Below are 25,364 nucleotides of genomic sequence, written 5' to 3'. Positions count from 1 at the left end.
TCTAATCTAATCTAATCTAATGTTGGCTTTATATACCAAGTCATCATTCTACGAAAGCTTGACTCGGTTTGCAATAATTAACTTAAACTGATAAGAACAATAAAATAAAAGCAAATTTCAAGATCATCAATTTTTAAAATGTTTAGCAAATAAAACGTTTTTTAAAGATTTACGAAAAACTTGAAGCAAACCAGAACTTCATAGGAAAGATGGAAGATCATTCCAAAGTTGTGAAAATCCAACAGACCACCAAAACCTGTTCTTTCTTTCTCTATAATATCTCCCAAATCTAACCCTTCTTCTCTATGCACCCTACCAAAACTCTTATCCACACCCTTATCACCTCTGGCCTAGACTACTGGAACTTATTTCTTAACCCTCTCTCTCTCCACTTCAGTCCATTCAAAATTCTGCCACACAGCTTATATTCCACCAGAGTCGCCATGCCCACATCACTTCACTGGCTCCCGATCCATTTCTGCATACAGTTCAAACTCCTCCTATTGACTTATAAGTGCATTCACTCTGCAGCTCCTCAATATCTCTCCTCTCTTATCTCTCCCTATACTCCTCCCCGGGAACTCCATTCATCGGGCAAGTCTCTCTTATCTGTGCCTTTCTCCTCTACTGCCAACTCCAGACTACGTTCCTTCTCCCTTGCACCATATGCCTGGAACAGACTGCCTGGGTCAGTATATCAGGATCCGTCCTTGGCTGGATTCAAATCCAGACTAAAAGCCCACCTTTTCGAGGCTGTTTTGACTCTTAACCCTCACTCACTTGTACAGTACCCATGTCTGAGAGACTCCCTAACCCTTACTTATCCTGTTTGTCTGTTTGATTAGATTGTAAGCTCTATTGAACAGGGACTGTCTCTTGAATGTTTTAATGTACAGCGTTGTGTACATCTGGCAGCACTTTAGACATGGTGAAGAAGTAGTAGTGATTAATAGTTTAGACCCCACAGATAGTTCTAATGAAACAACTGATTTCATCAGGGGTTAATGCAGCTAGCTTCTGCTGTGATCTATAGCACCATTGGAAATCTGTTTTATAAAGGCATATAAACACCTATATTCCCTTAAAAAATAGATGTAAAATAGGTTCCTTTTTGGACTTCTCACAAAACCATCCTGTTTAAAAGCCCTAAGAGGCAAATTCACTAAAGAATTTATTGATTTTATATACCACATTTATACCTTAATGTCAAAGGGGTTTACAATGACAGTTAGTACAAAATACAATAAACAAATAATTCCATAATAATAAACAAAGCCCCAAAACATATTAGTTAAATCATTTTTGGAATAACTAAACATAAAACATGATAGCCAGTGTTACTGGTAATGTGGACTTCCATGCATTTTTTAAAAAAAATCAGCTACATTATAATGGTGACGGTTCAGATTAACTCAGATGACTGAATGCTTTAGAGCAGTGTTTCTCAAACTTGTCCTGGGGGACCACCATCCAGTCCGGTTTGCAAAATATCTCTAATGAATATGCATAATAGATTTTGCACAGAATGAAGATGACAGGCATGCAAATCTCTCTTATGCATATTCATTACGGATATCTTGAACACCCCACTGGCTGGTGGTCCCCCAGGAGAGGTTTGTGAACCACTGCTTTCAGGAGTCTGTTTTCATGTAGTATTTCAGCATTTCTTTACTTTTGGATTTGCATTCCATATGGATGAGTACCTCAATTATTGCCTATCTCTAACTCCTTCCTGCCTTATTATATCACTGAAATACTTGTTGTATCTCTGACATATTTCCGATTATACCTAACCACTCTCGGCTTCCAATGTAATTGAAATAGGTTATTAATGTACCTGACAATATTTACTGTAACATCACTGTATATGTACAGTCTCTTCCTCTGTAAACCGCTCTGAACTGCTTGTGGTATTGCGGTATACAAATAAAGTTATTATTATTATTATTGTTAAAGCAGGAGTTCTCAACCCAGTGCTTGGGACACACCCCAAACCAGTCTGGTTTTCAAGATACCCACCATAAATATGCATGAGATAAATTTGCATTCCCTGCCTCCATTGTATGCAAATCTATCTCATTTTTATTCCTTGTAGGGATCCTGACTGGCAGTATGTGTTCTAAGGACCAGGTTGAGAACCATAGAGCTAAAGGGAGCTGGTGAACCAGTTGGTGAACTGTTCCCTTTCTTTGTGCTGCCTGTGATAAAAATTACAATGATGATCTTTTTTTTGTTGTTGTTGTTCAATAATTGTTATTAAAATTTCCATAAAATACAATACAATGCATCAAAACTGTTCTTGAGGATTTTAAGAAAGCCCTTTCACCACTGACACAGTTAAGGAACCTATGTGCACAATAGGATGATCAGATTTAAGGTAAGCTGCTGCTGCTTGAGAAATTAGAAGGTGCAGTGGAGAGAAGCTAGGTAAAGGGTTCCCTCTTGTGGACATGTGCTGCTATAGCATCCGTGCTCTGATAATGTTAGAATGAAAGCCCTTGGGTGAGTCCTAGATCATGGTCCCCAAAATGAATGGAGGCAGTACAGGCAAATCTATCTCATACATATTCACTGTGGATCACCTGAAAACCAGACCTTTTCCTTTAAAAAATCTTGAAGGAATGCTAAGATCTGCTTATAGCCTCAATAATATATGCCAACAATTTAAAGTTACAAGGAGGGGCATTTTGTAAGGGAGGAAAGGAGCATTTTAACATAACCAACCATAATGCTTGGTTGTATCTTGGGTATAAAGCTTGAGGGAAATTTTTTCAAAATAACCTGTCAAGATGCAAAGACCATGGGCACTTTGCACCTGTGAACTTTGTATAAATTTGTATTTTTCTGTTTCTTTATTAGGGTCTTATATGACACAACACCTGTTCCAATTGACTTCTTTGATAGCAACCCATTTCCATTAAATTCCTTAACATTTTGAAATCAACTTTATAATATCCCTTCCCTCTCTCCATCCCTGCCATCCAAATGAATTCCTAATATTATACCTTATGTTGCACCTCTGTTTTACCCTACTCCCCAGTTATATATTCTGGTGGGGGGAGGGGGGGGAGAGTGTCTCAGGATCCTAAGCCTCCAAAATTGTGGCACACATGGAGTGGCTGCCGTCCCATGCTGCCTGAACAGCGAAGTTGGCAGTTGGCTTCATCCATCAACACCCACACTCCAGTGCATACTCAGTTCAGCAGAATATGTGTGGGAGTGTTTCAGTGGCTGAAGTATCTTGGTGGTTAACCAGTTATCGCTACTGAAAATGCCAGGTTAGCACTGAAAAAAAGCTAGTAATTTTGTGGGCATTCTGAGGGCTGGGTTAAGTGGACAGGCTTAGTGGGCAAATAAGGCCACATAAAAAGCAGGCTTATTTTTGCCTGTTAAGCCATGGCTGGTTAAGTCTGAATATCAGCTTAACTGGCCATGTGCTAGCCAGCATTGAAAAACCCAGATATTCAATGCCAGTTGCCGGAAACGGCCCGGCATTGAATATTTTGGGTTGAATGCTGATGGTGGGCAGTCAGAGTGTTGTGTGCTGGCAATTGAATATCAGGGTAATTGTTTATGAATTCAAAAATGCCTCCCAGATCTCTGCTATATCATAGCCTTATGCCCTACCCTACACAGAATTTTCTTGCTCAAATTTCTTCCACCTATTTTCTCTTCCAAAAACTGCTCACAATAGTAGCCTGTGAATGTGTGCTTGCCTTTTTGTGCAGGCTAAGTTTGCCTGGGAAATAAACGTGCACATTTCAAAATGTCATGAATATGCACAAGTTCCTAATCCTCAATCCTGGGAGTGTTACTAGATCAAGAACTTTCCTTTCATGACCAGATTAGTTCTGTGGTTAAAAACTGTTTCTATAAGTTACGTCTTATCAGATCCTTATCAAAAGTCTTAAAACCAGAAGCTCTTAACATTTTCATTCATTCTTTGGTCATTTCTAGGCTTGATTATTGCAATACGTTATATCATGGTATAACCCAGAAAGAAATACGAAGACTACAAATTACAAAAATACAGCAATAAAAATTATTACCAATTCAAAAAATATATGATCATGTCATACCTCTGTTACAAAAAACACACTGGTTACCAATCTCGTATAGAATAATTTATAAAATCGCACTGATAACCTTTAAAATCAAACAAACTAACGCACCAATATTTCTGGATCGTCTTCTATGATATTCTCCAGTTAGGACACTTAGATCAACAGAACAGCATCTGCGGACTATCCCCTCTTTAAAATTAATAGGTACCAGGAGATATACTATTTTTTTTGGTTATAGCACCCCAGATCTGGAACAACTTACCAATTTACTTATGTGGTGAATCCTCACTAGAAAAACTTATAAGCTCTTTTAAAAGTTACTTGTATAAGGATGCATTTGAGACATAGATAGCATAATTCATCTATCATTAATGCTTATGCTCTAATACCTAATTTCAATCAGACTTTACGTATAGGTCGCAATCTCCTTTAACTTTTCCTCTAGGCTTAGCCATGCTTTCAAGATTATTTTTATTATCCTCCAGATGTTTTTTCCCTAAATGTATCTCTATTTTCTTGCCCCGATAGTGTCGGGGAGGTCAGGAGTGCCGCGCGGCAGGAGGGCTTGGGCTCCCTCCTGTCCCGATAGTGTCTGGGAGGTCGGGGGTGCCGCCAGGCAAGAGGGTTTGGACTCCCTCTTGCTCCGATGTCATCGGGGGGTGGGAGTGGGTGGATTCTGTAACGGGTGTTGTTTTTGACAGACACCGGTTACAGAATCCAGCTTTTAGGCGAAGGACTGGTTCCTCCTTCGCCTAAAAGCCCTTGTTTTGGATGTTTGGGGCTTAGGCTTTTTTTTGGTTGATTATATGGTATAAGTTTAGACTTAGTGGTGGTCTGGGCATTTAAGCAGCTGAACGTAGAGGCAGGCCATTATCAAAAAAAACCTCCTTTTGGACGTTTTTTTTGATAATGGACATTTTCCCTGCTTCTACTTTCAACGTTTAAGGCCTTAGGCCAAAAGGGGACTTAGATGTTTTTTTTTTATTATGCCCCTCCACACGTTTATCACGTGTATCACGTATATCAAATTGTTTTATTGTTTGTCTCCTAATTTTAAACTGTCATACGCATTGAAGTATTTGACATTGCGTGTACAACAAATTTTTAATAAACTTGAAACTCAAAACACTCCCCAGGAATATTTTTCTTTAACCAGGTTAAACATGCACACTGCACAGATGTTTAAGGGCAGGAAATTTCCAGACAACCCTTCTACCTGGGTAAATCACTTGTGCAATGTATCCTCTACATACCCATTTCTTACCTTTTTTCTCTTTCAGACAGAGTACGCTCGATATGAGAGCGGACGTTACTTGTTTCGTATCCACCGCTCGCCCCTTTGTGAGTATATGATCAACTTCATTCACAAACTGAAGCATCTGCCAGAGAAGTACATGATGAACAGTGTGTTGGAAAACTTCACAGTTTTACAGGTAAAATTCAAGATTTGTGTGTTTTATAGATTGCCTAAGAAAAACCATCAAGGTGATGTACAATACGATAGCAAATAATAAAAACAGAAAGATCTACAATGTAGTAAAAAGAAAAGCTGGAAAAATCGTATGGCTTTATTTAAGCTGTATCATTGGCTGCTAGTTTTTCAGAGAATTAAATTTAAGGTTCTGAAATTAGCCCATTGCGTCTATTATAATCGCCAGCCTAGCTGACCTTTGAAGTCCACGCAAGATAACCAGCTATTGGCCCCCTCCATTAGGATGAAGAAGGCCTTTGGCTGGCCTAGTTTGTGGAACAATTTACCAGAATCTATGCAAGCAGAGATGAATTTTAAGAAATTTAAAATTGCGTTAAAAACTCTTTTGCAGGTTTTTACAGATTAGTATGTTTGGAGAACAGTAGGATTGGCAGTTCAGGTTTTATATAATACTTTGGATAAGATATGATAAGAGGGATGATTGGTCTTGAATGATTGCGTATAGGACTTTTCTATTTTAAATTGGAGTTCTGGTATGTTTATGTATTTGTTGTTTCTCTATATTGTAAACCACTTGAAACTGAATTAAGTAGAGCGGTATATCAGTTTATTAAACATTAAATATACCAGAGCTGCGAACAGCCTAAAGCTTTGCACCAACCCCCAAATTCTATAAAGAGTGTTAAAAATTGTGCGTGCAATTTAACTGAATAACAAGCTAATTAGCACCAATAATTGATTTGTTGTCAAACAATTATTGTGGCTAACTAAAATCAATTACAAGTTAGGCATGAGTCAAAAAAGAAGGCACAGAAGTAGGCAGGTCATGGATGGAATAGTGGGCATAACCACTGTTCTATAAACTATACCTAACTTTCAGCGCAGCTTATAGAATGGCGTTTTTTATTGGCGCTGACTTTTGGTTGCCATATATGGAATTTAGTTCAAAATGCCGGCATAAATAAATGTGTGTTAAGTTCCTAAATTTTTTCTGAGACTTTTCTGATCATGAGGTGAGTATCTGATGGTAGGGTGGTAAGGAGTGGTCTAGTGGCCTGTGACTCTGGGCAAGTCACTTAATCCTTATTTGCCCCAGGTACAAAATAAGTACCTGTATATATATAAAACCACTTTGAATGTATAACTACAAAAAAGCAGTATACAAATTCAATTCCTCCCCCCACCCTAAAATTTTTCAACATTGAGGCACCCACTTTACATTGAACAAAGAATTCCAAAAATATATGTTTGGGAATTCTGTGATTGGACAGGTCTTTATACTGTAGAAATATAAAGACCTGTGGAAAAGATGGAGCAGCTAATTGATTTTGTTGATCAGAATGAAGTGTACAGGGAAAGAATATATGGAATCAGATAAAAATAATGGGAATCCATAATGTATTTTATAGACTAAGGGCTCCTTTTATGAAGGCGCATTAAGCCTTAAGTTTATATACCGCATCATCTCCACGGAAGTGGAGCTCGACACGGTTTACAAAGCATTAAAAATATAAGAAGAGAGAGGAGAAAGATTTGCAGAGCGTATGGATAGAGGGGATGTAAACAGGAGAAGAAATGTTATATGTTAGAGAAAAGCCAGGTTTTCAGTTGTTTTCGGAATAGTTGGAGGGAGTCCAGGTTCCGCAGCGGGATAGTGAGATCGTTCCAAAGGCCCGTGATTTTGGAGAGGAGGGATTTTCCCAGTTTGCCTGCGTGGAGGATGCTGTGTAGAGAGGGGAAGGATAGTTTATGTCTGTGGGCGGATCTGGCGATGAAGGATAGAGGGATTAGGGGCGGAAGGATGCCGTGAATGATCTTGAAAGCCAGGCAGGAGCATTTGAAATGAATTCTGGAAAGTACTGGGAGCCAGTGAAGATTGGTAAGTAGTGGGGAGACGTGATCAAATTTGCGTTTTGCAAAAATCAGCTTGGCAGCAGTATTTTGGATAAGCTGGAGTCTGCGAAGACTTTTTTTTGTTAGGCATAAATAAATGGCATTACAGTAATCGAGTTTGGATAGGATGATGGATTGTACAAGGACGGTGAAATGTTTTTGGTGAAAGTAGGATCTTACTTTCCTCAGCATGTGGAGGCTGAAAAAACATGATTTTGCCAAGGAATTCAGGTGATCGTTGAGGGAGAGGGAAGAATCGATGATGATGCCGAGGACCTTGCTTGAGAACTCAAGGTGCGGAGCAGGGCCTGAGGGTAGTGTGAAGAGGGTGGGCAGGTATACTAATTTTGGGCCGAGCCAGAGTAATTTTGCTTTTGATTCATTTAATTTCATCTGTACAGAGAGGGACCAGGCGTGAAGTCTCATTATGCATGAAGTGATGTTCTCTTGGAGGTTTGTGAGGTTCTGGTCTGTTTCGAGGAGGATAAGGATATCGTCGGCGTATGTGTATATTGTTTCAAGGGGGGGGATAGTTTGAGGAGCTTTAGGGAGGTCATATACATGTTGAAGAGAATAGGGGATAGGGGAGAACCCTGAGGGACACCGCAAGGTGGTGTCCACGGAGCGGATTTAGAGCCGTTAGTGTTGGCCATGTAGGAACGAGAGCGAAGGAAGTTCGAGAACCACTTTAGGACAGAGGAGTCTATTCCTATCTCCGAAAGTTGGTAAATTAGGGCCTTAATGCGCGGAATAGCACGCATTAAAATGCCGTGCTCGCTAGCCGCTACCGCCTCCTCTTGAGCAGACGGTAGATTTTCGGCTAGCACACGCTATCCGGTGCGTGTGCTGAAACCACTAGCGCACCTTCGTAAAAGGAGCCCTAAAACAAATATAAACTTAGTAGCAGCCAACGGACAGATGTGGATGGGACTTGATATGACGTCTTTCTTTTGTTACAATCAAAGTGGTTTATGTAATATATACAGGTTCTTATTTTGTACCTGGGGAAGAGGAGGGTTAAATGGCTTGCCCAGAGTCACAAGGAGCTGCAGTGGGAATCAAACCTAGTTCCCCACGTTCTCAGGTCACTGTACTAACCACTAGTCTACTCCTGCACTTCAGTTTAATTACAGAGCCATGTGATCAATTTTTTTTTCACACCAAAGATTAATTTGACTGCCATGTTTTGGACCAATTGAAGTCAGATACATAGACTCTCTTGAATAAGAACATAAGAACTGCCATCTCCGGATCAGACCCATGGTCCATCGAGTCCGGCGATCCGCACACGCGGAGGCCCAGTCAGGTATACACCTGATGTAGTTTTAGTCACCCATATCCCTCTATGCCTCTCGTAAGGAGATGTGCATCTAATTTGCCTTTGAATCCCAGCACAGTGGATTCCTTAATAACCTCCTTTGGGAGAGCATTCCAGGCGTCTACCACTCGCTGCGTAAAGCAGAACTTCCTGGCATTTGTCCTGGACTTGTCACCCCCTTAGCTTCAAACCATGTCCTCTTGTCCGTGTCGCGTTGGACAATGTAAATAATTTATTTTCCTGCTCTATTTTATCGATGCCTTTCAGCATTTTGAACGTCTCGATCATGTCCCCTCGCAGCCTCCTCTTCTCAAGGGAGAACAGTCCTAGTTTCTTGAGTCGTTCCTCATATTCCAAGTTCTCCATACCTCTTATTAGCTTCGTTGCTCGCCTCTGCACCCTCTCCAGCAGTTTTATATCCTTCTTTAGGTTGGGAGACCAATGTTGGACACAGTATTCCAAGTGTGGTCTGACCATTGCTCTATAAAGCGGCATTATGACTTTCTTCGATCTACTCGTGATTCCTTTCTTTATCATGCCTAACATTCTGTTTGCTTTCTTTGCCGCTGCCGCGCATTGTGCCGACGGCTTCAGGGTCCTATCTATCAGTACACCCAGGTCCTTTTCTTGTTCGCTCTTACCCAGAGTTGCGCCTGACATTCTATACTCGTGTTCCTTATTCTTACTACCTAAATGCATTACTTTGCATTTCTCCACGTTGAACTTCATCTGCCATTGCTCCGCCCATTTCTCTAACTGATACAAGTCGCTCTGGAGTTCCTCGCTATCCTCCTGCGATCTGATTGCCCGGCATAGCCCTTTAACAGTGCAGTGCAGTAGTTGAGGTGTCCAGTCACTGGTGAATGACTAATGATAACGTAGGATTTTCTTATTACAATTTATATATCACACAGAGATGTAGCAATAAACAGAAGTTAAGGGCATGGTAGCCATAACTTTACATTCTAATTGCTTCCCACAGGTAGACTTTGTTCCTTGACTTACATTGCTCACTGGAGTTTGGGCCCATGATTGAGATATTGACCTGCATAAACCAACAGCAGTCAACTGCCTGATTTCTAGGTCTCTGAGGCCCATCTCCATAGTTCAAATTGACACTTGAGGTGTCTTTTGATTTTTGAAGATCCTATTTTGTCCCAAGCTTTTTTGAATTCAGATAGTTTTTGTCTCCTTCACCGTCACTGTAGAACCCGACTAAAAACAGGTTCTTTGGTTTCTGCCAAAACCAAGTCTGTGACCAAAACTGACTGCTTGGTTTTGGCAAAAAACGAAGCCAAAAACAAAACTGGCCTCTGCCCTACCCCAACAGGCCACCTGTCCAAAACGAGTCCCCTTCTGGATCCATCTGCTGGTGGCAGCCTTATCCTAGATATCCAGAATCCCCTGACAATAGCCCCCTTCCTAAATACCCTCCCCCGGGCCTGCCTTGTCATTAGTGAGTACTGGGCCCAGGAGCATCCCCACTTCCTCCTGCAAATGACTGGTTCCATGACCTGACAGCCATGTTGAAACTGGAACAGGTATGGGGCAAGAACGACCCTCAGTTGCTCCTGCCTTTTCCGGTTCCAGTCTCAAACTGGCTGCCAGGACCTCCATTTGTAGTCTCGCAAAACTGTTGCTAGAATCTCAAAAGCCATTTTGAACTGGAGCCAACTGTGCATAGGAGCACATAGAGATGCTTTTGTACCCACAACCCATCAATGACTCAAGAGGGGTCTGCCACCAAGGGGGTGGTTTCAGAAGGGGGACTATCACTGGGATTGGAAGGGTGGGCTAAAAATGGGGCTCTTTGTTTCATTACCAGTAACTAGTCATTCCAAAATGTTGACATCAGTTCGCTGAAAATGCTGCAAAGTCAACTTGGAAGTGTCCACTCGACATCTTTTCTTGTCAGCATTCAAGCATTTGGGCACCCACTTGACTGACAGCTTCTGCATACCCAGCTGCTCTTGGAGTATACACGCAACCCGTTCCCTGGATATCTGCAGTGTCTCAGCAAATGTTTTAGCTGATATTCACTGATCTGGCAAATTCAAGTCACTGACATGGTCAACAATTTTAGGAGCTGACATTGTTTGAGGCCTCCCAGACCTTGCTGCATTTTTGGTCTTGAAAGTTTGCACACCAGTTCTTCACTGTGGAGTATGATGGGCATTTGTCACTTAATGTTTGCATCATACATTCATGGAATTTCATGATGGTTCGCAGTTTCACACTTGAAAATTGCACACTTTTTGTTGACATGGCCCAATCAATGATTTGAAACAATGTCAAAACACAGCATTACGATTCTGCAAATTGGCACTTTGCAAAATAAAATAACATTCTTTTCAGCTACAGTGGCAAAATAATGCTCAGAATTTAGGAAGTTGGTTTTGCTGAGAACTTTTTGTAGAAGTAGCATGCAGGCTTATAGTAGAAGAAAGAGCTTAATTTAATTTTGACATGATCATAACAATGGCACACCAAAGGAAGATGCTACATTCAGTCTGCAGAGGTAGACTGAATATGGAATACTCCCTGCAGCAGCTTCTTTTTCTTTTTTTTTAAACTTTATTTATGTCAACTCGAAACAAGGCACAAAAAAACAACAACCAGTGCAAATACACAGCAACCAATACATGAATAACAGAGATCATAACACCAGTTGCAAACCAAAGCAGTACTAAGCATGAGGTCTTGTTGCAAGTATGAAAGGTTTTCACATGTACCCCTCCCACCCCCAACCCCCGCAGGATCAGTGGAGTGAACAGTATACAGAGTCCTAAACTGCTTCCAGAAAGAAGCATAAGCATTAAGTGACCGGCCCCCTTGTGAACAACGGAGACACTCCCAGGTCACCATTTCAAGCATGGTGTTAGTCCAAAGTTGCAAAATTGGGGGCTCTTCAGTCATCCACACCTGTAAAATGGCTTTTTTAGCCAGAAGGGTGCCCACTGTGAGGAAGCTGTGCTCAGCATCATTCCAATGCAGCAGCTTCAACAGAGAATGGGGAACTCCTGGCTAGTGCCCGATTTCCGATTCGAATTGATTTACTGATTCACTTCAGGTGAATCGATTCGAATCAATTTAAAAAAAAAAAAATTGGCCTCTCAATTCGGTGACTGACCCTCACACCTCACTGACCTAATCTTAAGAGAACCATATCCGTGTCATTGTTGTCTTGGTTGGGCTGAGAACTTTTCAGTACCCCCTTGTATTGTATGGTTCAGTTTTAGATTCAGATCGAAAGGTTTTAGACTTTGGGGAAGGGGACCTAACTTCAAGAAAATGAGTGACTGTATAGTGATTGAGCCTTTCCAAAAATTAGGGGAGCCCAAGAAGGGCTTTCGCATCAGCCCATGGCTTGGCTGCCCAGTGCTGCCGAGTCATTGGAATAATGCTTCTTACAAGGTGGCTTGCAAGCAACACTATTCACTTACTACAGTGCTAAACTACCACAAGTTGGTTAATCCCAAGGTAAATCAAGGTGTGGTAAAAGCCTGCCTTTAACCATACTTTGATAACTTCCCTCAAATAGCATTAAAATAAAATAAAATGCAGCAAAAATAAGTAAACCAAAAGAGCCAACTTAGATAAAACGTTTTGAATATTTAAGTGGTGTTATTGTCTTATATTTTGATGTTCTATAGCAGTGTTTCTCAACCTGCGGCAAGCATACCCCAGCGGGTACACAGACTGTCTGTTGGGGGTGTGCGGCCTGGCCACCGCCAGGGATCTCTCCCTGCCTCTCACCGGGAATCTCTGCCTGCGCCACCCCCTTGAAGCCGCCGCTGTCGGGATGCCTCCCTGCCGCTGTCAGCACACCAACTGCAAAGCCGACCTGGAGTCAACACGCTCCATCCCTCCCCCAACAGAAACTTCATAGCAGGGACAGGCTATGGCCGCGTGTAGTGGCCGGCCCACGAGACTTCCCCCCAGTGTCAATTCTGACATTGGAGAGAAAGTCCCAGGCTAGCCAGGCAGCGTTTGTCTGGCCCGGGACTTTCTCTTCAACGTCAGAATTGACGTCAGGGGGAAGTCTCGTGGGCCGGCCACTGGACGAGGCCATGGCCAGTCCCTGCTATGGAGTTTCTGCTGGTGGAGTGATGGAGCGTGTTGGCTCTGGGTCAGCTTTGCAGTGGGCGTACCAATGGCGGTGACTTCAGTGAGGGGGCAGGCAGGGATTCCTGGTGAGAGGCTTCTGTGGACAGGTCAGCTTCGGGCGGACGGGCAGGGGGGAGGGTTAGTGGGCGTGCAGACAGAGCTAGGGAGGCATTTTGACGTTGACAGCTTCCGCGCGGGGGGTGGGGGGGAGAGGGCAGGCAGGATTCAGGTCGGACGGCTTCAGGGCAGGGAGGAAGTGGGTGGGACAAAGTCCAGCAGGCAATGAGGGGGAGGGGGCACAAACTCGGGACACAGAAGGAAGGGAGGGGGCATGAACGTGGGACAAAGGGAGGGAGGAAGGGAGCACTAACTTGGGACATAGGAGGGAGAGAGGGAATAGAAAGGGACAATTGTTGAGCCTGAGTATGTGAGTGAAAAGGAAAGAGATGGTGCACATGGAAAGGAAGAGGGAAATTGGGCATATAGAGAGAGAGAACGGTGAGGTAGAGATGCATGGGGCATAGAAGGATGAGAGGGAGAAATGGTGGATATGACGGTGGAGAGGGAACAGAGGGATAGATTGAAGGGGATGCAAGGGGGAGAAATCTTGGGCATTGTGATGGAGGGAGAGATGTGGCACGGTGTTGGAGAGGAGTGATAGAAGGAAAAATAGGCATGGGGCTGGTGGGCATTGGTAAAAAATGATCTGGGGGATAAGAGAGGAAGAAAAGTTGGACTCATGGAGGAACAGAGAGATGTTGGTTGGGGAATGGAGGAGAGGAAGCATGCAGGAGGAAGGAAGAAATGAATAAATAAATATTGGATGCAGTCAGAAGGCAATGCAACCAGAGACTCATGAAATCACCCGACAACAAAGGTAGGAAAAATTATTTTATTTTCAACTAGCTGATGCCCCGGCGTTGCACGGGTATTTAATTATAGCAATAACACTGTAAATGGATTCAAATAAAGATACTTTATAGTGGTGAATGAAATTATTTTTTTACAGCTTAATAAAAAGTACAATATTCAAATTATAATGTGAAATATTTGACAAAATGAATACAATACAACTAACGCAAAACATGATTATAAACAACATTTTTAGTTTCACCTCCTGGAGCAAGAACATATAAATTCTTGGGTGAACCCACTCTTGAGCAAGCAACATAGAGTTGTGGGCCGAGAGACCCCCAGAACATATCACCCCAGGTAGTGAGGGATCTGCATACCAAGGTTCGTCCAAATCGGTCAAGCCGTTTTTGAATTACTGTGAGAATGGCAGCTTTTTACATTTTTTCCATTGACATGAATGGGTGAAATCTGATTTTCTGTTTGTAGCTCCGCCCATGTGTGCAGGTGGGCCGCGAGACCCCTAGAACATATCACCCCAGGTAGTGAGGGATCTGCATACCAAGTTTCGTTCAAATCGGTCAAGCCGTTTTTGAATTACAGTGAGAAAGGCAGCTTTTTACATTTTTTCCATTGACATGAATGGGTGAAATCTGATGTTCTGTTTGTAGCTCCGCCCACGTGTGCAGGTGGGCCGCGAGACCCCCAGAACATATCACCACAGGTAGTGAGGGATCTGCATACCAAGTTTCGTTCAAATCGGTCAAGCCGTTTTTGAATTACAGTGAGAATGGCAGCTTTTTACATTTTTTCCATTGACATGAATGGGTGAAATCTGATGTTCTGTTTGTAGCTCCGCCCACGTGTGCAGGTGGGCCGCGAGACCCCCAGAACATATCACCCCAGGTAGTTGGAATTACTGTGAGAATGGCAGCTTTGTACATTTTTTCCATTGACATGAATGGGTGAAATCTGATTTTCTGTTTGTAGCTCCGCCCACGTGTGCAGGTGGGCCGCGAGACCCCCAGAACATATCACCCCAGGTAGTGAGGGATCTGCATACCAAGTTTCGTTCAAATCGGTCAAGCCGTTTTTGAATAACAGTGAGAATGGCAGCTTTTTACATTTTTTCCATTGACATGAATGGGTGAAATCTGATTTTATGTTTGTAGCTCCGCCCACGTGTGCAGGTGGGCCGCGAGACCCCTAGAACATATCACCCCAGGTAGTGAGGGATCTGCATACCAAGTTTCGTTCAAATCGGTCAAGCCGTTTTTGAATTACAGTGAGAAAGGCAGCTTTTTACATTTTTTCCATTGACATGAATGGGTGAAATCTGATGTTCTGTTTGTAGCTCCGCCCACGTGTGCAGGTGGGCCGCGAGACCCCCAGAACATATCACCCCAGGTAGTGAGGGATCTGCATACCAAGTTTCGTTCAAATCGGTCAAGCCGTTTTTGAATTACAGTGAGAATGGCAGCTTTTTACATTTTTTCCATTGACATGAATGGGTGAAATCTGATGTTCTGTTTGTAGCTCCGCCCACGTGTGCAGGTGGGCCGCGAGACCCCCAGAACATATCACCCCAGGTAGTTGGAATTACTGTGAGAATGGCAGCTTTGTACATTTTTTCCATTGACATGAATGGGTGAAATCTGATTTTCTGTTTGTAGCTCCGCCCACGTGTGCTGGTGGGCCGCGAGACCCCCAGAACATATCACCCCAGGTAGTGAGGGATCTGCATACCAAGTTTCGTTCAAATCGGTCAAGCCGTTTTTGAATAACAGTGAGAATGGCAGCTTTTTACATTTTTTCCATTGACATGAATGGGTGAAATCTGATTTTATGTTTGTAGCTCCGCCCACGTGTGCAGGTGGGCCGCGAGACCCCCAGAACATATCACCCCAGGTAGTGAGGGATCTGCATACCAAGTTTCGTTCAAATCGGTCAAGCCGGTTTTGAATTACTGTGAGAATGGCAGCTTTTTACATTTTTTCCATTGACATGAATGGGTGAAATCTGATTTTCTGTTTGTAGCTCCGCCCACGTGTGCAGGTGGGCCGCGAGACCCCCAGAACATATCACCCCAGGTAGTGAGGGATCTGCATACCAAGTTTCATTCAAATCGGTCAAGCCGGTTTTGAATTACTGTGAGAATGGCAGCTTTTTACATTTTTTCCATTGACATGAATGGGTGAAATCTGATTTTCTGTTTGTAGCTCCGCCCACGTGTGCAGGTGGGCCGCGAGACCCCTAGAACATATCACCCCAGGTAGTGAGGGATCTGCATACCAAGTTTCGTTCAAATCGGTCAAGCCGTTTTTGAATTACAGTGAGAATGGCAGCTTTTTACATTTTTTCCATTGACATGAATGGGTGAAATCTGATTTTCTGTTTGTAGCTCCGCCCACGTGTGCAGGTGGGCCGCGAGACCCCCAGAACATATCACCCCAGGTAGTGAGGGATCTGCATACCAAGTTTCGTTCAAATCGGTCAAGCCGGTTTTGAATTACTGTGAGAATGGCAGCTTTTTACATTTTTTCCATTGACATAAATGGGTGAAATCTGATTTTCTGTTTGTAGCTCCGCCCACGTGTGCAGGTGGGCCGCGAGACCCCCAGAACATATCACCCCAGGGAGTGAGGGATCTGCATACCAAGTTTCGTTCAAATCGGTCAAGCCGTTTTTGAATTACTGTGAGAATGGCAGCTTTTTACATTTTTTCCATTGACATGAATGGGTGAAATCTGATTTTCTGTTTGTAGCTCCGCCCACGTGTGCAGGTGGGCCGCGAGACCCCTAGAACATATCACCCCAGGTAGTGAGGGATCTGCATACCAAGTTTCGTTCAAATCGGTCAAGCCGTTTTTGAATTACAGTGAGAAAGGCAGCTTTTTACATTTTTTCCATTGACATGAATGGGTGAAATCTGATGTTCTGTTTGTAGCTCCGCCCACGTGTGCAGGTGGGCCGCGAGACCCCCAGAACATATCACCCCAGGTAGTTGGAATTACTGTGAGAATGGCAGCTTTGTACATTTTTTCCATTGACATGAATGGGTGAAATCTGATTTTCTGTTTGTAGCTCCGCCCACGTGTGCTGGTGGGCCGCGAGACCCCCAGAACATATCACCCCAGGTAGTGAGGGATCTGCATACCAAGTTTCGTTCAAATCGGTCAAGCCGTGTTTGAATAACAGTGAGAATGGCAGCTTTTTACATTTTTTCCATTGACATGAATGGGTGAAATCTGATTTTATGTTTGTAGCTCCGCCCACGTGTGCAGGTGGGCCGCGAGACCCCTAGAACATATCACCCCAGGTAGTGAGGGATCTGCATACCAAGTTTCGTTCAAATCGGTCAAGCCGTTTTTGAATTACAGTGAGAAAGGCAGCTTTTTACATTTTTTCCATTGACATGAATGGGTGAAATCTGATGTTCTGTTTGTAGCTCCGCCCACGTGTGCAGGTGGGCCGCGAGACCCCCAGAACATATCACCCGAGGTAGTGAGGGATCTGCATACCAAGTTTCGTTCAAATCGGTCAAGCCGTTTTTGAATTACAGTGAGAATGGCAGCTTTTTACATTTTTTCCATTGACATGAATGGGTGAAATCTGATGTTCTGTTTGTAGCTCCGCCCACGTGTGCAGGTGGGCCGCGAGACCCCCAGAACATATCACCCCAGGTAGTTGGAATTACTGTGAGAATGGCAGCTTTGTACATTTTTTCCATTGACATGAATGGGTGAAATCTGATTTTCTGTTTGTAGCTCCGCCCACGTGTGCTGGTGGGCCGCGAGACCCCCAGAACATATCACCCCAGGTAGTGAGGGATCTGCATACCAAGTTTCGTTCAAATCGGTCAAGCCGTTTTTGAATAACAGTGAGAATGGCAGCTTTTTACATTTTTTCCATTGACATGAATGGGTGAAATCTGATTTTATGTTTGTAGCTCCGCCCACGTGTGCAGGTGGGCCGCGAGACCCCCAGAACATATCACCCCAGGTAGTGAGGGATCTGCATACCAAGTTTCGTTCAAATCGGTCAAGCCGGTTTTGAATTACTGTGAGAATGGCAGCTTTTTACATTTTTTCCATTGACATGAATGGGTGAAATCTGATTTTCTGTTTGTAGCTCCGCCCACGTGTGCAGGTGGGCCGCGAGACCCCCAGAACATATCACCCCAGGTAGTGAGGGATCTGCATACCAAGTTTCATTCAAATCGGTCAAGCCGGTTTTGAATTACTGTGAGAATGGCAGCTTTTTACATTTTTTCCATTGACATGAATGGGTGAAATCTGATTTTCTGTTTGTAGCTCCGCCCACGTGTGCAGGTGGGCCGCGAGACCCCTAGAACATATCACCCCAGGTAGTGAGGGATCTGCATACCAAGTTTCGTTCAAATCGGTCAAGCCGTTTTTGAATTACAGTGAGAAAGGCAGCTTTTTACATTTTTTCCATTGACATGAATGGGTGAAATCTGATTTTCTGTTTGTAGCTCCGCCCACGTGTGCAGGTGGGCCGCGAGACCCCCAGAACATATCACCCCAGGTAGTGAGGGATCTGCATACCAAGTTTCGTTCAAATCGGTCAAGCCGGTTTTGAATTACTGTGAGAATGGCAGCTTTTTACATTTTTTCCATTGACATAAATGGGTGAAATCTGATTTTCTGTTTGTAGCTCCGCCCACGTGTGCAGGTGGGCCGCGAGACCCCCAGAACATATCACCCCAGGGAGTGAGGGATCTGCATACCAAGTTTCGTTCAAATCGGTCAAGCCGTTTTTGAATTACTGTGAGAATGGCAGCTTTTTACATTTTTTCCATTGACATGAATGGGTGAAATCTGATTTTCTGTTTGTAGCTCCGCCCACGTGTGCAGGTGGGCCGCGAGACCCCTAGAACATATCACCCCAGGTAGTGAGGGATCTGCATACCAAGTTTCGTTCAAATCGGTCAAGCCGTTTTTGAATTACAGTGAGAAAGGCAGCTTTTTACATTTTTTCCATTGACATGAATGGGTGAAATCTGATTTTCTGTTTGTAGCTCCGCCCACGTGTGCAGGTGGGCCGCGAGACCCCCAGAACATATCACCCCAGGTAGTGAGGGATCTGCATACCAAGTTTCGTTCAAATCGGTCAAGCCGTTTTTGAATTACAGTGAGAAAGGCAGCTTTTTACATTTTTTTCATTGACATGAATGGGTGAAATCTGATTTTCTGTTTGTAGCTCCGCCCACGTGTGCAGGTGGGCCGCGAGACCCCCAGAACATATCACCCCAGGTAGTGAGGGATCTGCATACCAAGTTTCGTTCAAATCGGTCAAGCCGTTTTTGAATTACTGTGAGAATGGCAGCTTTTTACATTTTTTCCATTGACATGAATGGGAGAAATCTGATTTTCTGTTTGTAGCTCCGCCCACGTGTGCAGGTGGGCCGCAAGACCCCCAGAACATATCACCCCAGGTAGTGAGGGATCTGCATACCAAGTTTCGTTCAAATCGGTCAAGCCGTTTTTGAATTACTGTGAGAATGGCAGCTTTTTACATTTTTTCCATTGACATGAATGGGAGAAATCTGATTTTCTGTTTGTAGCTCCGCCCACGTGTGCAGGTGGGCCGCGAGACCCCCAGAACATATCACCCCAGGTAGTGAGGGATCTGCATACCAAGTTTCGTTCAAATCGGTCAAGCCGTTTTTGAATTACTGTGAGAATGGCAGCTTTTTACATTTTTTCCATTGACATGAATGGGAGAAATCTGATTTTCTGTTTGTAGCTCCGCCCACGTGTGCAGGTGGGCCGCGAGACCCCCAGAACATATCACCCCAGGTAGTGAGGGATCTGCATACCAAGTTTCGTTCAAATCGGTCAAGCCGGTTTTGAATTACTGTGAGAATGGCAGCTTTTTACATTTTTTCCATTGACATGAATGGGTGAAATCTGATTTTCTGTTTGTAGCTCCGCCCACGTGTGCAGGTGGGCCGCGAGACCCCTAGAACATATCACCCCAGGTAGTGAGGGATCTGCATACCAAGTTTCGTTCAAATCGGTCAAGCCGTTTTTGAATTACAGTGAGAAAGGCAGCTTTTTACATTTTTTCCATTGACATGAATGGGTGAAATCTGATTTTCTGTTTGTAGCTCCGCCCACGTGTGCAGGTGGGCCGCGAGACCCCCAGAACATATCACCCCAGGTAGTGAGGGATCTGCATACCAAGTTTCGTTCAAATCGGTCAAGCCGGTTTTGAATTACTGTGAGAATGGCAGCTTTTTACATTTTTTCCATTGACATGAATGGGTGAAATCTGTTTTTCTGTTTGTAGCTCCGCCCACGTGTGCAGGTGGGCCGCGAGACCCCCAGAACATATCACCCCAGGGAGTGAGGGATCTGCATACCAAGTTTCGTTCAAATCGGTCAAGCCGTTTTTGAATTACTGTGAGAATGGCAGCTTTTTACATTTTTTCCATTGACATGAATGGGTGAAATCTGATTTTCTGTTTGTAGCTCCGCCCACGTGTGCAGGTGGGCCGCGAGACCCCTAGAACATATCACCCCAGGTAGTGAGGGATCTGCATACCAAGTTTCGTTCAAATCGGTCAAGCCGTTTTTGAATTACAGTGAGAAAGGCAGCTTTTTACATTTTTTCCATTGACATGAATGGGTGAAATCTGATTTTCTGTTTGTAGCTCCGCCCACGTGTGCAGGTGGGCCGCGAGACCCCCAGAACATATCACCCCAGGTAGTGAGGGATCTGCATACCAAGTTTCGTTCAAATCGGTCAAGCCGTTTTTGAATTACTGTGAGAATGGCAGCTTTTTACATTTTTTCCATTGACATGAATGGGATAAATCTGATTTTCTGTTTGTAGCTCCGCCCACGTGTGCAGGTGGGCCGCGAGACCCCCAGAACATATCACCCCAGGTAGTGAGGGATCTGCATACCAAGTTTCGTTCAAATCGGTCAAGCCGTTTTTGAATTACTGTGAGAATGGCAGCTGTTTACATTTTTTCCATTGACATGAATGGGTGAAATCTGATTTTCTGTTTGTAGCTCCGCCCACGTGTGCAGGTGGGCCGCGAGACCCCCAGAACATATCACCCCAGGTAGTGAGGGATCTGCATACCAAGTTTCGTTCAAATCGGTCAAGCCGTTTTTGAATTACTGTGAGAATGGCAGCTTTTTACATTTTTTCCATTGACATGAATGGGAGAAATCTGATTTTCTGTTTGTAGCTCCGCCCACGTGTGCAGGTGGGCCGCGAGACCCCCAGAACATATCACCCCAGGTAGTGAGGGATCTGCATACCAAGTTTCGTTCAAATCGGTCAAGCCGGTTTTGAATTACTGTGAGAATGGCAGCTTTTTACATTTTTTCCATTGACATGAATGGGTGAAATCTGATTTTCTGTTTGTAGCTCCGCCCACGTGTGCAGGTGGGCCGCGAGACCCCTAGAACATATCACCCCAGGTAGTGAGGGATCTGCATACCAAGTTTCGTTCAAATCGGTCAAGCCGTTTTTGAATTACAGTGAGAAAGGCAGCTTTTTACATTTTTTCCATTGACATGAATGGGTGAAATCTGATTTTCTGTTTGTAGCTCCGCCCACGTGTGCAGGTGGGCCGCGAGACCCCCAGAACATATCACCCCAGGTAGTGAGGGATCTGCATACCAAGTTTCGTTCAAATCGGTCAAGCCGGTTTTGAATTACTGTGAGAATGGCAGCTTTTTACATTTTTTCCATTGACATGAATGGGTGAAATCTGTTTTTCTGTTTGTAGCTCCGCCCACATGTGCAGGTGGGCCGCGAGACCCCCAGAACATATCACCCCAGGGAGTGAGGGATCTGCATACCAAGTTTCGTTCAAATCGGTCAAGCCGTTTTTGAATTACTGTGAGAATGGCAGCTTTTTACATTTTTTCCATTGACATGAATGGGTGAAATCTGATTTTCTGTTTGTAGCTCCGCCCACGTGTGCAGGTGGGCCGCGAGACCCCTAGAACATATCACCCCAGGTAGTGAGGGATCTGCATACCAAGTTTCGTTCAAATCGGTCAAGCCGTTTTTGAATTACAGTGAGAAAGGCAGCTTTTTACATTTTTTCCATTGACATGAATGGGTGAAATCTGATTTTCTGTTTGTAGCTCCGCCCACGTGTGCAGGTGGGCCGCGAGACCCCCAGAACATATCACCCCAGGTAGTGAGGGATCTGCATACCAAGTTTCGTTCAAATCGGTCAAGCCGTTTTTGAATTACTGTGAGAATGGCAGCTTTTTACATTTTTTCCATTGACATGAATGGGAGAAATCTGATTTTCTGTTTGTAGCTCCGCCCACGTGTGCAGGTGGGCCGCGAGACCCCCAGAACATATCACCCCAGGTAGTGAGGGATCTGCATACCAAGTTTCGTTCAAATCGGTCAAGCCGTTTTTGAATTACTGTGAGAATGGCAGCTGTTTACATTTTTTCCATTGACATGAATGGGTGAAATCTGATTTTCTGTTTGTAGCTCCGCCCACGTGTGCAGGTGGGCCGCGAGACCCCCAGAACATATCACCCCAGGTAGTGAGGGATCTGCATACCAAGTTTCGTTCAAATCGGTCAAGCCGTTTTTGAATTACTGTGAGAATGGCAGCTGTTTACATTTTTTCCATTGACATGAATGGGTGAAATCTGATGTTCTGTTTGTAGCTCCGCCCACGTGTGCAGGTGGGCCGCGAGACCCCCAGAACATATCACCCCAGGTAGTGAGGGATCTGCATACCAAGTTTCGTTCAAATCGGTCAAGCCGTTTTTGAATTACTGTGAGAATGGCAGCTGTTTACATTTTTTCCATTGACATGAATGGGTGAAATCTGATGTTCTGTTTGTAGCTCCGCCCACGTGTGCAGGTGGGCCGCGAGACCCCCAGAACATATCACCCCAGGTAGTGAGGGATCTGCATACCAAGTTTCGTTCAAATCGGTCAAGCCGTTTTTGAATTACAGTGAGAAAGGCAGCTTTTTACATTTTTTCCATTGACATGAATGGGTGAAATCTGATTTTCTGTTTGTAGCTCCGCCCACGTGTGCAGGTGGGCCGCGAGACCCCCAGAACATATCACCCCAGGTAGTGAGGGATCTGCATACCAAGTTTCGTTCAAATCGGTCAAGCCGTTTTTGAATTACTGTGAGAATGGCAGCTTTTTACATTTTTTCCATTGACATGAATGGGAGAAATCTGATTTTCTGTTTGTAGCTCCGCCCACGTGTGCAGGTGGGCCGCGAGACCCCCAGAACATATCACCCCAGGTAGTGAGGGATCTGCATACCAAGTTTCGTTCAAATCGGTCAAGCCGTTTTTGAATTACTGTGAGAATGGCAGCTGTTTACATTTTTTCCATTGACATGAATGGGTGAAATCTGATTTTCTGTTTGTAGCTCCGCCCACGTGTGCAGGTGGGCCGCGAGACCCCCAGAACATATCACCCCAGGTAGTGAGGGATCTGCATACCAAGTTTCGTTCAAATCGGTCAAGCCGTTTTTGAATTACTGTGAGAATGGCAGCTGTTTACATTTTTTCCATTGACATGAATGGGTGAAATCTGATGTTCTGTTTGTAGCTCCGCCCACGTGTGCAGGTGGGCCGCGAGACCCCCAGAACATATCACCCCAGGTAGTGAGGGATCTGCATACCAAGTTTCGTTCAAATCGGTCAAGCCGTTTTTGCGTGATCGCGGCACATACACACATACATACCTCCGATTTTATATATATAGATTTACTGATCGAAATGTGTCAGTTTTGATAATTTATATCTGCTGTCTATATTTTGCACTATATTTGTCTATTTTTCTATAGTTGTTACAGAGGTGACATTGCATATTTTAGTCATCTGCCTTGATCTCTTTGAAAACCCCCCCCCGAATATAAATGATAATTAACATTTTCTCTGCGTACATTTGTGCTTTGTGTTTTTACAATTTTGTGGTTATCATTATGTATTAATAAGATTATATTGTGTGTATATGAAAAATGAATGGTAGAAATTGCATTACAATTAGTACTATGATTATGGGGGTGGAGTCAGGGGTGGATTTGGGGCGGGTCTGGGGCAGAGCGTGGTCAGGGTACTCAGTGGGTGTTTGTTAGGCTTAGGGGGTACTTGGCTTGAAAAGGTTGAAAAACACTGTTCTATAGAGTGTGTGTGTTTATAGACGTGTCTAAATATGTGGTTTTTGTCCTTATGATGAATGTAGGTTGATATTTCAAAGCACATGTTAGTTTCTTTTGTTGATCCAGTAGTCTTATGTTTTTTTTATGGTTTATTAGTGTTTTTATGGTTTATTAGTGTTTTTATGGTTTATTAGTGTTTTTATGGTTTATTAGTATTTTAGCAATGTAAACTGTTTCAATGTCATAAGTCAATATATTAAATAAACATGAAACACGAGATACCTTCAGTTAGAGTAGCATTATATAAATATCGATTAGAAGCATTGTATTAATCTTGTTTTCCTTTTTATTTATTCTAATAGGCCGTAACAAATAGAGACACGCAAGAGACACTGCTGTGTATAGCGTATGTTTTCGAGGTGTCAGCCAGTGAGCATGGTGCCCAACACCATATTTATCGACTCGTGAAGGACTAGCAAATTTTTCCAGTGTGCAGTGTGAGTCCAATGGGGGCAACGTGAAACACCCAAGAGGAACACTGTGCCTACAAACTCTTCATGCCAAAAATGAATATCTTTGAAGACTTTTGTTCTATTTTCAGGAAAGAGCACATTATAGCTATTTTGTGACTGCAAGTCAAAATATGTCAGTGCCATTATTTTTGTGCAAACACTGTAAGTCGAAAAGACAGAGACAAGAAGGAAAGGCAAAGTTGCATGCACGATTTCTATTGCCCAACCGGATATGGAAAGAACTCGGCACAGTTACAAGTTTTCATGCAATGAAGGTAACCAGTACAGGTTCTTTTCTTACAGTGGCATTGAGTCTTCATGTGTCCTGTTGTTTGGTAATACGGTGTTCTCCGAAATTCATTTTTTTTATATTTTAAATCAGTGTATTAAGCAGAAATAATAAAAAAGTAAACACTCTATATCTTTTACAAAGATAAAACATGGCCGTAAGGAATCAAAGGCTTAATTTAAAATGTTAAAACTGCAATCAAATGCATTTAGGTGTGGATACTAAAGAGAAAGCCAGTGTTAGATCTCAAATTTTTGCTCAAGATGGCAAATTATCAATAGATGGTCAGGGCTGGATTCTGTATAGGATGCCCAGGGTCGGAAGCCACCTAAGCGGCTTTTGAGAATCACACAGGGGCGTCCTATAGAGATTCGCATCTGTCCTCATGGATAGGCACCTAAGCCCGCCTAATAACCTGATTCTCTAACTGGTGTCCATTTCACAGGCGCCGGTTAGAGAATCGGGTTGCCGCTGAGCTTATTGCAGCATAGGATCTCCCTTCCACTGTATTCCATTAGCCCCCCCCCCCCCCCTCGGACTCCCCCAGCACCCCAGAACACCCTCTACCTTAAAATGTTGGCCAGCTGGAGGCATCCTTCCTGCTTCCAGCCGGCTGGCCCGCCTTCTCATGAATGGCGGGCCTGCCCCTTCCCGGTGCATCGTGGGATGCACCGGGGAGGGGCCTTAGGCCTTAATTGGCCCAGGCCCTTAAGGCCCCTCTTGTGAGAAGGCAGGCCAGCCGGCTGGAGGCTG

At 43.8% G+C, this 25,364-nt stretch overlaps 1 protein-coding gene across 1 annotated transcript in view; it reads left to right on the top strand.

Moving 5' to 3' along the window:
• The window catches only part of TEAD4 (TEA domain transcription factor 4), a 250,246-nt gene extending 225,507 nt beyond the window's left edge, over nt 1-24,739 (top strand). Inside the window, 2 exon segments of the mRNA XM_033951410.1 lie at nt 5,345-5,497; nt 24,173-24,739. Coding sequence (XP_033807301.1) covers nt 5,345-5,497; nt 24,173-24,286 — 267 coding nt within the window. The 3' untranslated portion in view covers nt 24,287-24,739.
• The last annotated feature ends 625 nt before the right edge of the window (nt 24,740-25,364 follow it).

Source organism: Geotrypetes seraphini, chromosome 7 (genome assembly GCF_902459505.1).
Source record: "Geotrypetes seraphini chromosome 7, aGeoSer1.1, whole genome shotgun sequence".
Classification (NCBI taxonomy): Eukaryota; Metazoa; Chordata; class Amphibia; order Gymnophiona; family Dermophiidae; genus Geotrypetes; species Geotrypetes seraphini.
Note: the sequence above shows the minus strand (reverse complement) of the source record. Positions and strands in the feature narration are given on the sequence as shown.